Here is a 15,005-nt window from a genome sequence, read left to right as displayed (position 1 = left end):
GAACCCAGGAGGCCGAGGTTGCAGTGAGCCGAGATCATGCTGCTGCACTCCAGCCTGGGCAACAGAGCGAGACTCCCTATAGGAAAATTTGCTCTCTTCCATTCTTTTTGTGCTTTTAAATAAATGTTTGCTTTGATGCAGTTTAGTAAAAAGTGCAACATATTTTAACTGAGATAACCAATTTGCCAAAAACTGTACTTACATTGCCTGGGAGATTGCTCTGTCGGGGTTTCTGTATCAAGATGTGGACCTGGAGAAGTATAAAGAACTCCCTTATTGTTATTCTCCCATCTTGGAGCTTCTGAGAAAAGAAAAAAAAAAGTTCACACGACCATTCGATGTGATCTCACTTTGATATAACCACCTCATTTGTTTCTAAAAGCTTAAAGTATATTGTATACATTTATGGAAATATTATCCAGATATCTGCAGGCTATACATGAGCAGATTTTATCTAAGATTATTTCTTGGCTCGGCGCGGTGGCTGAAGCCTGTAATCCCAGCACTTGGGAGGCCGAGACGGGTGGATCACGAGGTCAGGAGATCGAGACCATCCTGGCTAACACAGTGAAACCGCGTCTCTACTAAAAAATACAAAAAACTAGCCGGGCAAGGTGGCGGGCGCCTGTAGTCCCAGCTACTGGGGAGGCTGAGGCAGGAGAATGGTGTGAACCCGGGAGGCGGAGCTTGCAGTGAGCTGAGATCCGGCCACTGCACTCCAGTCTGGGTGGCAGAGCGAGACTCCGTCTCAAAAAAAAAAAAAAAAAAAAAGGATTATTTCTTAAGGTTATTGAAAAACAATAGAGTTTTAAAAATCCCAAAACCCAAAACATACATCTTTTTTCCTCTTTTTTTGAGACAAGGTCTCTGTCACCCAGCCTGGGGTACAGTTGTGTGATCATGGCTCACTGCAGCCTTGAACTCCTGGGCTCAAGTGATTCTCTTGCCTCAGGCTCCCATGTTGCTGGGATTATAGGCATGCACCACCATGCCCAGCCAAAACAAATTACCTTTTAATCGTGACTTCTACTTCATTTAATTAATTGCTATGTTGGATCTTTAACTAAGAAAAGTAGTCTTCTGTATATTTGAAATATTTCGTAATTAAAACAAAATTTAAAACCAAGACTATTACATGTATTAGAAATGAGATGTTTAAACCTCTTTTCTTTATAAATTAAAAAAAAGAAAAATAATTTTAACATACCTCCCTCAAGCTCTCTTCACAAATAGTATCTCTGAGAAACTGTGATTCCATTTGACTACTGCGGTAAGCTAGAAGTAAAGCAAATTCTGGTGATGAACAAGTCAAAACTGAACTGTAAACTTAACTGTGGTTATCATTCAGATTGTTTCTGATCCTGAAGCCACCTACTGGGATCTTTCTGGGAAGACAGTCATGTAGCACAGCAAAGTATATTATAGCTTTAAGGCTCCAGGGTTTCTCCACTAATTATAAGCCCATGAAGGAAATCACTCTATTTCTCTGTAGTATGTCACTTCTCAGTGCATTACAATAACTAAGAATTAAAAATAAACTAAATATTATTTTACTGATCAACTTTTTATAATCCCAGAAAGGCATATATAACATTCAAATATTTTCTGAACTGAAAACTACTTATTATTAGTCAAGTAAGCAGAAGGCTGCTATTATTTAGCCTTCATGAAGCTCTTACTGCTGAAGTCCAGACAGGTCCCATCAGCCTTGACTGAATCCAGAGAGCTGCTGCAACTAGATGGGGTCCTGCTCAGGTTTTTTGTCAATACGCTGTTAGCACTTTTATCTATATCCTCTTCAGTATGGTGATCAAAAATCTGAAATTGTCAATTAAGGAATATCATCAAAATAAAACATACACTGTACACTTATGATGAACACTAACATAAATACTACTTCTAACATACAATATATCTATAATTCATATGAAATATCTTAGTAAAGAATTAGAACAAGTAACAAGCATCTTAAGCCTAATTAGAGTTAAAAGTAATTTTATTGAATATAGTTCTATGGATTATACTGTGTACGCAAACTATTTCTCATTATGTATCTAAGTTAAAACCAGATCCCGTAAGCTACCAAATGTTCACCTATCCAATTATTCAACTACTAGCCACCAATAGCAGGGCAACCACACTGCAGAAAACCAGACTAGAATATTGGCTGAATGTGGTGGCCCTGGCTAGAGGCCAGACAATAAACTTATTTCCAGGCTTTTCTACTTTCCTTTCCAGCTGATCAAGACTTCTTTAGCTAAAGAAGTTATGTGGTCCTGCTTTTACTATTTTAACCATTTGACTTCACAGCTTTAAATGCCACCTTCTTATATGCTTTTTGAAAACAACTTTTTTTTTTTTTTTTTGAGGAAGAGTCTCACTCTGTCACCCAGGCTGGAGTGCACTGGCACGATCTTGGCTCACTGCAAGCTCCACCTCCTGGGATCACACCATTCTCCTGCCTCAGCCTCCCGAGTAGCTGGGACTACAGGCGCCCGCCACCACATCTGGCTAATTTTTTGTATTTTTAGTAGAGACAGGTTTTCATCATGTTAGCCAGGATGGTCTCGATCTCCTGACCTTGTGATCCACCTGCCTTGGCCACCCAAAGTGCTGGGATTACAGGCATGAGCTACCGTACCCGGCTGAAAACAATATATTATCTAAATGCTATTAAGGGGGCTGGGCACAGTGGCTCACGCCTGTAACCCCAGCATTTTTGGAGGCTAAGGAGGGCAGATTACTTGAGGTCAGGAGTTTAAGACCAGCCTGGCCAACATTGTGAAACCCCATCTCTACTGAAAACACACAAATTAGCCGGGTGTGGTGGCACATGCCTGTAATCCCAGCTACTGAGGAGGCTGAGGGAGGAGAATCACTTGAACCTGGGAGGCAGAGTTTGCGGTGAGCTAAAATCACACCACTGCACTCCAGCCTGGGCAACAGAGCAAGACTCGATCTCAAAACACAACAAAAACAATAATAAATAAATAAACGCCATTATGGGCTGCGGTGGCTCATGCCTGTAATCCCTGCACTCTGGGAGGTCGAGGTAGGTAGGTCACTTGCGGCCAGGAGTTTGAGACCAGCCTGGCCAACGTGGTGAAACTTTATCTCTACTAAAAACACAAAAATTAGCAGGGTGTTGTTGGGAGGCTGAGACATGAGAATCACTTGAACCAGGGAGATGGAGGATGCAGTGGGCTGAGGTCACTCCACTGCACTCCAGCCCGGGCAACAGAGCAAGGCCTTGTCTCAAAAATAAATAAATGAATAAATGCTATTATGTAAGCTCCATGAGAGCAGATTTTTGTCTGCATTCCCAGCACATAAAACAGTGCCTGGCTGGGCGCGGTGGCTCACGCCTGTAATCCCAGCACTTTGGGAGGCCGAGGTAGGTGGATCACTTGCAGTCAGGAGTTTGAGACCAGCCTGATCAACATGGTGAAACCCCATCTCTACTAAAAGTACAAAATTAGCTAGGCGTGTTGGTGCACGCCTGTAATCCCAGCTACTTGGGAGGCTGAGGCAGGAGAATCGCTTCGACCCGGGAGGCCAAGGTTGCAGTGAGCCGAGATCATGCCACCGCACTCCAGCCTGGGTGTGACAGAGCGAGACTCCATCTCAAAAAAAAAAAAAAAAAAGAAAAAAAAAACAACAGTGCCTAAGACATAGCAGATTATATATTTATTGAAAATAGAATGCAGTCCGGGCACGGTGGCTCACTCCTGTAATATCAGGACTTTGGCAGGCCAAGGTGGGTGGATCACCTGAGGTCAGGAGTTCAAGACCAGACTGGCCAACATGGCGAAATCCTGTCTCTACTGAAAATACAAAAAATAGCCAGGCATGATGGTGGGCGCCTGTAATCCCAGCTATTCAGGAGGCTGAGGCAGGAAAATCCTTGAACCCAGAAGGCAGAAGTTGTAGCAAGCCAAGACTACACTATTGCACTCCAGCCTGGGTGACAAAAGCAAAAGTCCATCTCAAAAAAAGAAAATAGAATGTTAACTTTCATAAAAGCTACTGTTAAATTTTACATTGCTACTTTCTCATAATTTCATGACTAGCCATTGCATGACATTATCTTACAGAGCCACTGAAATCACCTCCTATGCTTATCTTTTTAACAGAATTGAAGCTTTGTTTTCTATGAAACTCTGATACTTCCTAATCTTTATTTCTCCGCCTACAAAATTTGGTCTAAGTGACAGATTTTGTTCTCCCCAAGTTATCCAAATAGTACTTGACTTAAAAAAACGTGTCTTCTTTCAATTCATACAAAATGACCTAGGCATTCTCCTACTCACTAAAGAAATAGACTCTCTAAGTCTGGGTGCAATGGTTCACACTTGTAATCCCAGCACTTTGGGAGGCTGAGGCAGGCAGATCACTTGAGATGAGGAGTTCGAGATCAGCCTGGCCAACATGAGGAAACCCCATCTTTACTAAAAATACAAAAAAAAAAAAAAGAAATTAGCCGGATGTGGTGCCAGGCGCTTGCAATCCCAGCTACTCGGAAGGCTGAGGCAGGAGAATCACTTGAACCCAGAAAGTGGAGGCTGCAGTGAGCAGAGATCGCACCACTGCACTCCAGCCTGGGCAACAGAGCAAGACTCCGTCTCAAAAATAAAATAAAAATTAAAATAAAAATTAAATTAAAAAATAAGGAAAATGGACTCTCAACTTCTACATATCCTTATCAGCCAAGAAAATTCAGTCAAGCTTTACTTCATGCAGCTGGCAAAATAGAAAGGCTTTTTACTCCCCAAATATAACTCCACTGAAGATGACTTTTCAAGCTATATATACCCTCCCTAGAGATTCTTATATAAAGCCAAATTGACAAATCACTAGAGGTGACAATATTTACCTTTTGAAATTATACAATCATAACTCTGGCTACTTTTTGAACAATTTTCCATTTAATTTTTTTGTGACTATTTGTCACTTTAAATTGCTTTGAAGTTGCCGGGCGCGATGGCTCAAGCCTGTAATCCCAGCACTTTGGGAGGCCGAGACGGGCAGATCACGAGGTCAGGAGATCGAGACCATCCTGGCTAACATGGTGAAACCCCGTCTCTACTAAAAAATACAAAAAACTAGCCGGGCGTGGTGGCGGCGCCTGTAGTCCCAGCTACTCGGGAGGCTGAGGCAGGAGAATGGCAGGAAACCGGGAGGCGGAGCTTGCAGTGAGCTGAGATCCGGCCACTCACTCCAGCCCCGGCGACAGAGTCACACTCCGTCTCAAAAAAAAAAAAAAAAAAAAAAAAATTGCTTTGAAGTCTAGCTGTTAGTCAATTAATTCCTGAAGGTTCTACATAATACTTCTCCAGCCCTATAAGTGGAAATAATCATTTTCTGCTTGCCCGAGACTAAGATTAAAATTCGAGAATACCCACAATTTAAAAAAACAAAACAAAACCCAAAACTCAAGAACATTCCTTGGTTCAAGACAGAGCTCACCTCCTGATCTTGTGTAGTATCACTAAAGTTAATCTCATTTTTTCTGATTTTTTTCTCCTTATGAATATCTTCTTCTTCTTGTACCCACATTCTTTTTTGGCTATTGCAAGTTTTTTCCATTTTATTTTCATATGGTGAAATATCTTTTTGGGATGTCTCAATCAAAGCCTTTTCCTCAGTTTCAATGTTGATAGAGTCTGAAGAATTGATCTCATCAGGATATATAGGAAGATTTTCCTCATTTATATATTGAGAAGGACTTAGGTTCACTTTAGCTGCAACAGATCCAATGCCTGAATCTTTGCTGGAGACTGGCTGAATTTCTAAATGATTTAAATCAGTTGTGTCTGCTGGAATCTGTTCCAGGTCATCAATACCAGTGACACTACAGTTTCTCTTGTTTGGCAATCTAGGCAAAAAGATTCCCAAAGAACATCTCCTTACTTTATCTTTAAAAACTGTCTTTGATGGTAGACAGGTGGTTTCAGCTCCATTATGAGACTTTTTATTTTCTTCATCTCTACTATCTTTAGCATTGCTGGAGATGTTAATATTACGTATTTCTGTAGCTTGCACTATACTCGTATCATTGTGTGCCTTATTTCCTAATTCAAGTAATTGCTTTGGAAGGGGTGGTATATGAACAGTTTGAAAAGCTAAGAACTCTTCAGTTTTTCCATTCAAATTATTCAGATTTGGTTTGATACTATGAAAACATGGAACATTAGATGTAATTACAGGATCTGGTGCTTCTTCAGCATTGACATGAGTTTGTATGACTTGCTTAGTTAAGTCTGAGTTACTGTGGAAATCCAGAGCTGTATTATAGTTAGTTCTTTGAATATTTTCCTTCAGTTTTTTTTTACAGGCTGCAGCAAACCACTTCTCATTATTGAACATTTTGGGCTTTTCACATATGGGTGCAGAGGAATTTCCTATATTTAAACTCTTATTTTCAGCTTTAGACAGTATCACTTCATCTTTATTGATACTACTCTGTCCTTTTTTAGGTAATGGAGGTTGGTCAGTTGAGAAATGAGGCTGAGAAACAACACGAATATCATCAACAAAGACTTTCATTTGATCCGTTTGAAGCTTAAAAGATATTCGCTTTGAATTAAGTTTAGTCATCTCCCCCAGATCTTGACTATATACTAAAGTTTGATTAGCCAATAGATTTCGTGGCTCCTTAATCAGATCTTGATCTTTGTGCAGTGTTATGACACAGTCTAACTGTCCTTTGGTACTGGTTTGAATAACTTCTTCCTTCTCTAACAAAGGACAAGGAGCAGAGAGATGCTGTCCCTCAGATTCCAAGTAATATTCACTGGCAAAATCATTTGCATAAGCACGATCATTTTGCACTGGGCAATTATTGGCTTTTTCCTCATCTTTATCACATAAGGGCATGGCACTACCCTCCAAAATATCAGTACAGGAAATAACATTTGGTAAACAGGAATAATTATCACTGGATCCACAAATAGCAGTTGCATGACTACTTGTAAAGCCCACATTTCTTCTATCTCTATTATTTAACCGACAGCTTTCAATTTGGGCTTTTTCCAATGTACAGGCCTGTTCTACAACTTTCCCTATGACCTTTTCATCCATAGCAGCATTATGGAATTTGACGATTTCATTAGTAGTTTTATTAGTAGAAGCAAAGAGTTGTTGCTTTTGCTCAGTGTGAACAATTTTGTTTCCTACAGCCAATGCTTGTTTTTCAGCGATTTCTTGAACACAGCTATTATCCTTAGGAAAGGAAACACCCAAGTTTTTTCCTTTTGCTATTCCAAATTTAGGGTTCTCTTCAAGTATTTTCTCTGCGGCTTGACAATCAATGAAAACAGTATCAGAATTGGTGACTTCCAGATCATTGTAATTATCTGTGAATAACACAGTTTTGTCCAAGGGCCTAACAGCTATTTCATTTGACGGGACAGTTTTACATTCTAAGGCAGTTGTGTGACTCCTAGTGACCTCCATGTCATCCTGCCCACATGAATACAAAATAGTTTTAGAAGTCCCTGCAAAAGGCACCAAATGGAAGTCCTCTTTATTCTCCAGGGCACTTTTGTTACCTATTGCCACCATACAACTCTGGGTAATATCCATATCATTTTTATCATTCTCTGAAAATACAATGGTCTTGTCATTTTTTTGCTTAAGGCTTTTTCTTCTCTGACTTTTGCCTGATAGAGGTTCATTGAGAAATCCAGAATTTTGTACAGCTTTGATCTTTTTCCAAGTGGCTGATTTAGACAATTCCATGTTATCAGCTACCTCTACAGGGCCCCTATTATTAGACCATTCCTCCAGAGGTGTTAGCTGGCTGTCATTTGCTACTAGACGGTCACTTTCACCATTTTCTGGAAAGAAAACACTCTCCTCAGTAGGAGTACCTATCACTTTTGGTGTTCCTAGGCTTTTCCTTTGGGATACTTCAAAGTTAAGTCGGTCTGTTCTTTCCTTTTCTTGGTAATCAATGAAAACAGTATGGGACTTTGTCATTTCTAGTTCATCATGATTATCTACAAACACTACAGTTTTGTCCATAGGCCTAGTAGTTATTTCATCTGGTGAGACAGTTTTACATTCTAAGGCAGTTGTGTGACTTCTAGTGATCTCCATGTCATCCTGCCCACATGTATATAAAATAGTTTCAGAAGTTCCTGCCAATGGCACCAAATGACAATCATGTTTCTCTAATAAAGGTCTATGGTTTATTTCTACTGTATAACTCTTAGTGATATCCATATCATTCTTAACATCTTCTGAAAATATAATAGTCTTATCAATTTTTGGTCCGCCAACACTTTTCCTTCCCCAAATTCTGACATTTTGCTTTTCCTTTGGAAATTTAGGTTTCTGTATACTTTCGTCCTCTAACACATCCATAATACAGTTAGATTTAAGTACTCCACTTTTTTCTGTGGGACTTTTACCACATTTTTCAACTTTCACAGCTATCTGCCTGCTCGTTGTTGTTAGCTGGCTAGTAGTGTGTTCTAAATTAGTTTTACCAAGTTCTTGTAGTTCAGAAGGACCAAATCCAATGACAACGGTGTGGCTCTTTGTTAGATCCATATTTTGCTCTTCCTCTGAACATATAATCATCTTGTCATGGCAACAGTCAGGTGTGGGATTGCTTAAACTTTTCCTCAGTGGCCCAGCCAGTTTAGAATTGTGGCCTAGTACAGATTTCACTGTATGACTACTTATAGTAGTATCATGATTTTTCATAGAGGATTGTCCTGATGAAAATAATGGCTTTGTGGTAGAAAACAAAGATTGTTCACATGAAACTGTATTTCTATTAGCTACTTGTTTATCAAGAACTCCACCACAGTAGACTACATTATGGCTTGTTGCTATCTCCTGATTACAATCAGCTGACTGAGGAGAATCTTTATCAAGGTAGGGCAAAACCTTCAAAACCCGATCTTTGTCTTTGTTCCAGGTATCGGTTAAGCTGTTTTTGATTATCATGTCTGGCCGTTGAAATGGTTCATTATGACTTTTGGTCATTTCTTCACATTCATCTGAAGAGCTTTTGTTGTGAGAGTGAGATTCACTGGTATTCTCCGGTGCTAGATTATAAGTTGCAAGAGGAACTTGACTTCCTAAGTTACTTGTGTGACTTTCAGTCAAATCCATATCTTCACCTGCTAAGAGTTCAGTCTTTCTATCAGTCAATGAAATAGATAAAGGATTTGACAGGCTCTGCTGTATTCTTTCCTTAGATATATGAGGAAGTGAGTTACAATTTACATTCATTTTCCCATCTTCTGATGTGGTCATATGATTTTGGAGCATCATTTCTTTTTCAGGTGTTGGTACAGCTGCTATTTGCACATTTGATTGATCTTGTTTAAAAATCTGATTATCTATTGCAACTGTATGACTCTTGGTAATGTCCATGTTCTCCTCTCCGGAATAAATAGTTTTCTCTGTGAGACAAGACATAGCATCTGGATTGCAATACATTTTAGAATAATTACTGTCATGCTTTAGCAAATTTTTCTCCTCTCTCATATTTGACAGACATTTGGTCATTTCCATGGCATCATTACAACTAGAATAGAAAACTGTCTTACAACCTTGAATACATGGATTAGAACATACAGATTCTGGGGTCATGGCTAATATTCTGGCATCTTGATTACAAGTCTGTGAGACTATGTGAGTTTCTGCCCCCATAATATGACTTCTGGTAATATGTATTTTGTCTGCAGGGTTTATGGAAGGGTCTTGAAAAGCAGTATTTTGCTTACTCTTAAAATTTATTTTACTTCCTGAAGCTTTAGTTCCATAACCTGTTGTTACATCCATGGCATTCTGAGTTTGATTTTCTATTTCAGAAAAATTATTTGTTGCAGGTAAAATCTGTATAGTGTGGTTAAATGTCAAGTCCATAAAGTCAGTGCCATAAATTGTAATATCATTACCTTTAGATTCCCGTGAGTTGGTCTCACTGGATGTGGGAATCAATGTCTGAATATTGGCTGTATGACACTGGGTGAAATTCATCCCATCATCTTTTTCTCTAAAGATTCTAGTAACATTACTGTTATTCTCATCTTTATTAAGAGATATATGCATTTGATGTATAGAAGAGGCACTATCTGATTCATTGGAATAAACAGGTATCTCAAAATTTTCTTTATCAGGCCCATTAGGAAAGGCATTACATTTTCCTGTTTTCAATCTCTTTATGAAATCATTGAAATTTATTTTATTTTCTGAAGAAGTGCTTTGATCCATGGAAAAATTTACTTCTTTTTTCATTCTTGAGTCCTCAGTGTGAAGCTTTAAATTAGCTAGAAATGATGTGGTATCTATCTTGGTGGACTTTTCACTTTTGGGATTATCTAAAAGGCCTTTGGTAATCATTACAGTATGACTTGATGTCAGGTCCATCTGGTTTTCATCTGAAAAGATGACTGTCTGGTCATTTGCATGTTTCCTTTCATGGTTATGTTCTATAATTGAAAACTATAATGAAAGCAAAATATAAGAGATCAGAACAAAAGCAAACTTTTAAAAAGGCATTTTACAACATGTACTATATAAAAAATCCTCAGTGACAGTTTCATAACACATTGGTTTGTTTGAATCAATGGTGTAGTATGTTGCATATAATTTGTCATTAAAAATTATTCTTGGGAGGCCAAGGCAGGCGGATCACGAGGTCAGGAGATCGAGACCATCCTGGCTAACACGGTGAAACCCTGTCTCTACTAAAAAATACAAAAAACAAAATTAGCCAGGTGTGGTGGCGTGCGCCTGTAATCCCAGCTACTCGGGAGGCTGAGACAGGAGAATGGTGTGAATCCGGGAGGCGGAGCTTGCAGTGAGCTGAGATTGTGCCACGGCACTCCAGCCTGAGCAACAGAGTGAGACTACGTCTCAAAAAAAAAAAATTATTCCAGGTTGGGCACAGTGGCTCACACCTGGAATTCAAGCACTTTGGAAGGCTGAGGCAGGAAGACTGCCTGAAGCCAGGAGTAACAAAGTAAGATCCTGTCTCTACAAAAAAATTTAAAAATCAGGCACAGTGGTGCATGCCTGTAGTCCCAGTTACTAGGAAGGCTGATGTGGGAGGACTGCTTGAGTCCAGGAGTTTGAGCTGTCATGAGCTAGGATCACATCACTGCACTCCAACTTCGGCAACAAAGTAAGACCCAATCTATTAGGAAAAGAAAAAAAAAATTCTAAAGTCTGTGAGTAATTTACTTTTTAGCGTTATGGGACAAATTAAAAATTCAAGTTTAATTATACACCCACTAGAATGACTAAAAAATTAAAAACACTGACAGCACCAAATGTAAACATGACAAAAATTTAATTACTATATTGAATAGGTCATTTTTTTTTTTTGAGACAAGAGTCTCGCGCTGTCGCCCAGGCTGGAGTGGAGTGCAGTGGCCGGATCTCAGCTCACTGCAATCTCCGCCTCCCGGGTTTGCGCCATTCTCCTGCCTCAGCCTCCTGAGTCGCAGGGACTACAGGCGCCCGCCACTTCGCCCGGCTATTTTTTGTATTTTTTAGTAGAGACGGGGTTTCACTGTGTTAGCCAGGATGGTCTCGATCTCCTGACCTCGTGATCCGCCCGTCTCGGCCTCCCAAAGTGCTGGGATTACAGGTTTGAGCCACTGCGCCCGGCGGTCATTTTTATCCTAAATTTTAAAAGTCTAGGAAAGGCATAAGTCCATGATGGCTAATCTATGTTACATTCTAGACTGGGCTTGGTGGCTCACACTTATAATCCCAACACTTTGGGAAGCCGAGGCAGAAGGATCCCTTGAGCCCAGGAGTTCAAGATGAGCCTGGGCAACATAGTGAGATCTTGTCTCTACAAAAAAATGAACAAAATTAGCTAGGTATGGTGGCATGCACCTGTAGTCCCAGCCACTCAGGAGGCTGAGGTGGGAGGACTGCTTGAGCCCAGAAGGTTGAGGCTGCAGTGAGCCAAGATTGTGCCACCTTCTTGCAGGAGATAGCTTAAATATATATATATATATATATTTAATAATATAATAATATATAATAATATAATAATATATATATATATTTATTACACTCTGTGCTACAACATTTTTTTTTTTTTTTTGTGAGGACACAGATTAACTCCTTGCTACTGAAAGTATGGCCTACGGACTTGTGTACTAGTATCACTCAAGAAATAGTTAGAAATAAAGACTCATATGCTCTTTAAACTTTGAGAGGTACTGGTATACTGTATCTCCCATTATTTAAACTGGCAGTGACTTAACTACCCTTAAGTTAATTGGAAAGCTAGGAAGCCTTTCCAGTTTATGCTGATTAATTTTATTAAGTCATCCCTAAATTATGCCATTATCACTGAACTGTGTTTTCTGTTTTAACAATCAGAAGATATTAAAATATGAAGGTATTTGCATGAACTCTTACCTCCTTCTGTTGCATCTGGGTATGAATGGGAGCAGAAAGCAATGTGTTCATCCCTATTTAGAAAAAAGAAAAAACTGTAGTCAGAAAATATATCACCGAGCCTGACTTTCCTTTTCTTAGGTTCTTCATCAGTTACAAGTATTTACTAGAATTTACCAGTAACTAAGGCCTTAAAAACTGATGTATTAAATTTTTTTTAAGTTTTAAAAAATTGATATATAACAGTGGAACATATTTTTGTGTTACGTGATATTTTGATATCTGTATACATTGTGTAATGATCAAACCAGGGTAATTGGAATATCCACCACCTCAAACATTTATCTGTTGTGTTGGGAACATATTAAATTTCATAAGACTTTTAATTGTCCTATGTTAGTGACAGAGAGATCAATAATATATCCTCTGTGTGGCTGAAATATTTTTATAATGTGGTGGTGATTTTAAAGATGGAAAGTCTGGACTACTACTTAGTATTATTATTATTATTCACTTCTCTGTTTTTATTTCCTGGATAGTAGAAGTCCCATGAAGAAGAACATCAAGTGATGAGTCTGAAAGGTTAGGGTAGGATTCTGAAGGGTCTTTTATTCTATGTTAAGGAATCTAGACGTTCCCATGATAAGACATTTGTGTTTTATAAAAATAATCCCATTATAAAATATAATGCATTTTAGAAAAATAGTAAAAACTAATAAGGAGAAGTAGATTCAAGAGAAGATAAACCAATAAGGAAGTTACTGTAACAGTTCAGATTAACGTAAGAGGTCATGTTAGGCCAAAAGAGCAACAAACATGGAAATAAAGGATTAGACTCAAGACTTATTTTAGAACTACACATTATACTTTGTAAATAAGGAAGCGATTCAAAAGGCTGTATTAAAACAGGAAATACATTTAAAAACACTTACATTTAAAGTTTAAAGGCAAATCTTTAGAACATATTAAATAATTTATGGCAACTTTGAGTACAAATAATGAAATAATTATAAGCTTTTTTTTCTTTTTTTTTACTAAAAGCCTTATTTATATGTCAGGCTTCCATTCATTTTTTCAACAAATGTTGATTCAGACCCTATTACATGAAAAAAACAAAACAAACAAAAACACACCTCAACTGTCTACTAAGGTATAAAGAAGAACAAGACAAAATTTCTGGACTCCCAGAGATGGTAGTTCAGGCTATTCTGAGCACACTGCCTATGGGGTAGCCCCGCTCCTCAAGGAGGAGTATCCCTCACCCCCCACAAACAGTTTTGGCCTCTTTAATAAGACAGTCAGAAAAATACTTAAAATACAATGTGATAAATTATAAAATATACTGAGAAATAAAAGAGGTGTTATGGGAGCGCAGAACATGTGACTAACTCCTTAGTTTTGCCAGAGAGGGTTCCATTTAAGCCAGTGCTACTTGAAGTACAGTGCCAGACTGTGAACTGCTTGTTACCAATTCATAATGAGATAAAGAGCTGGTGGCAAACATAAATCATGTAATAATAATTGCTAGAAAAAAAGTGTAAGCTAAACTAAACAGTGGCTTAATGCCACAGTTAATGCTCATTATGGTGCAAGTTCCTTTTCTGTCATGGACTGAGCAGTTAGTTTGTGGAATGGACACTTTGAACAGCACTGAAGTTAAGCTAAGTGAAGTGAAAAATGAGAAGACTGACAGGCAAACTGGAGTAGAAAGATTACTTAAGATAGACAAAATAGCATTAATAAATGCATATAGGGGCTGAGCGCGCAGGCTCACACCTGTAATCCAAGCACCCTGGAAGCCGAGGCAGGTGGATCATCTGAAGTCAGGAGTTTGAGACCAGCCTGGCCAACATGGTAAAAACCTGTCTCTACTAAAAATACAAAAATTATCTGGGCCTGGTGGCATGCGCCTCTAATCCCAGCTACTTGGGAGGCTGAGGCAGGCTTGTTGCAGTGAGCCAAGATCGCACCACCTCACTCCAGCCTGGGTGACAGAGTGAGACTCCATTTCAAAAAAATAAAATGAAACACAATGAAATATAAATGCATATAGGCAGAAAAAGAGTTCATATAGTGAATTGCAAATAATTCATCACGGGCTAGAGCACAGGATACCTATAAAGGGCAGGAGATAAATCTGGAGAAGAAGACAGGCCAAGTGATAAAGGACATTCTAACTCACTGCTAAGGAGTATGGGCTTTATTCTCTAAGCAAAACAGTGTCATTGAACCATTTTAAGCTGGGAGGTAACATAATTAAATTTAGAAACATGGAGAATAGATTGGAAGGATAAGAAATGAAATACAATAGCCCAAGAAAAAATAATAGCAACTTGAGTTAAAGCAGGGGCAGAAGGAATACAGAATAGGTAATAGATTTTCAAGACATTTAGGAGACAAAATACAAAGTAGGCCAAATGGACATTAGACATAAATGAAGAGTTCAAAATGACTTATTGATTACTGACTTAAGTGAATAACTGAATGAGCGGGAGTCCAAGACAGAGAAAACAGGAGAAACAGCAGGTTTGAAAGAAATAATAGTGAGTCGGCCAGGTGCAGTGGCTCACACCTATAATCCCAGCACTTTGGGAGGCTGAGGCGGCTGGATCACCTGAGGTGAG

At 38.9% G+C, this 15,005-nt stretch overlaps 1 protein-coding gene across 4 annotated transcripts in view; it reads right to left on the bottom strand.

Annotated features, from left to right (window-relative positions):
* The window catches only part of KNL1 (kinetochore scaffold 1), a 71,206-nt gene that overhangs the window by 35,238 nt on the left and 20,963 nt on the right, over positions 1-15,005 (bottom strand). For all 4 annotated transcript variants that reach the window (XM_038009837.2, XM_038009838.2, XM_038009839.2 and 1 more), the window contains 5 exons: positions 12,403-12,455; positions 5,467-10,464; positions 1,680-1,818; positions 1,208-1,275; positions 203-301 (listed from right to left, as the gene is read on the bottom strand). In XM_038009837.2, coding sequence (XP_037865765.2) covers positions 203-301; positions 1,208-1,275; positions 1,680-1,818; positions 5,467-10,464; positions 12,403-12,455 — 5,357 coding nt within the window. The remainder of the gene's footprint in view (positions 1-202; positions 302-1,207; positions 1,276-1,679; positions 1,819-5,466; positions 10,465-12,402; positions 12,456-15,005) is intronic.

Source organism: Chlorocebus sabaeus, chromosome 26 (genome assembly GCF_047675955.1).
Source record: "Chlorocebus sabaeus isolate Y175 chromosome 26, mChlSab1.0.hap1, whole genome shotgun sequence".
Lineage (NCBI taxonomy): Eukaryota > Metazoa > Chordata > Mammalia > Primates > Cercopithecidae > Chlorocebus > Chlorocebus sabaeus.
This window is presented reverse-complemented; position numbering and strand designations above follow the sequence as displayed.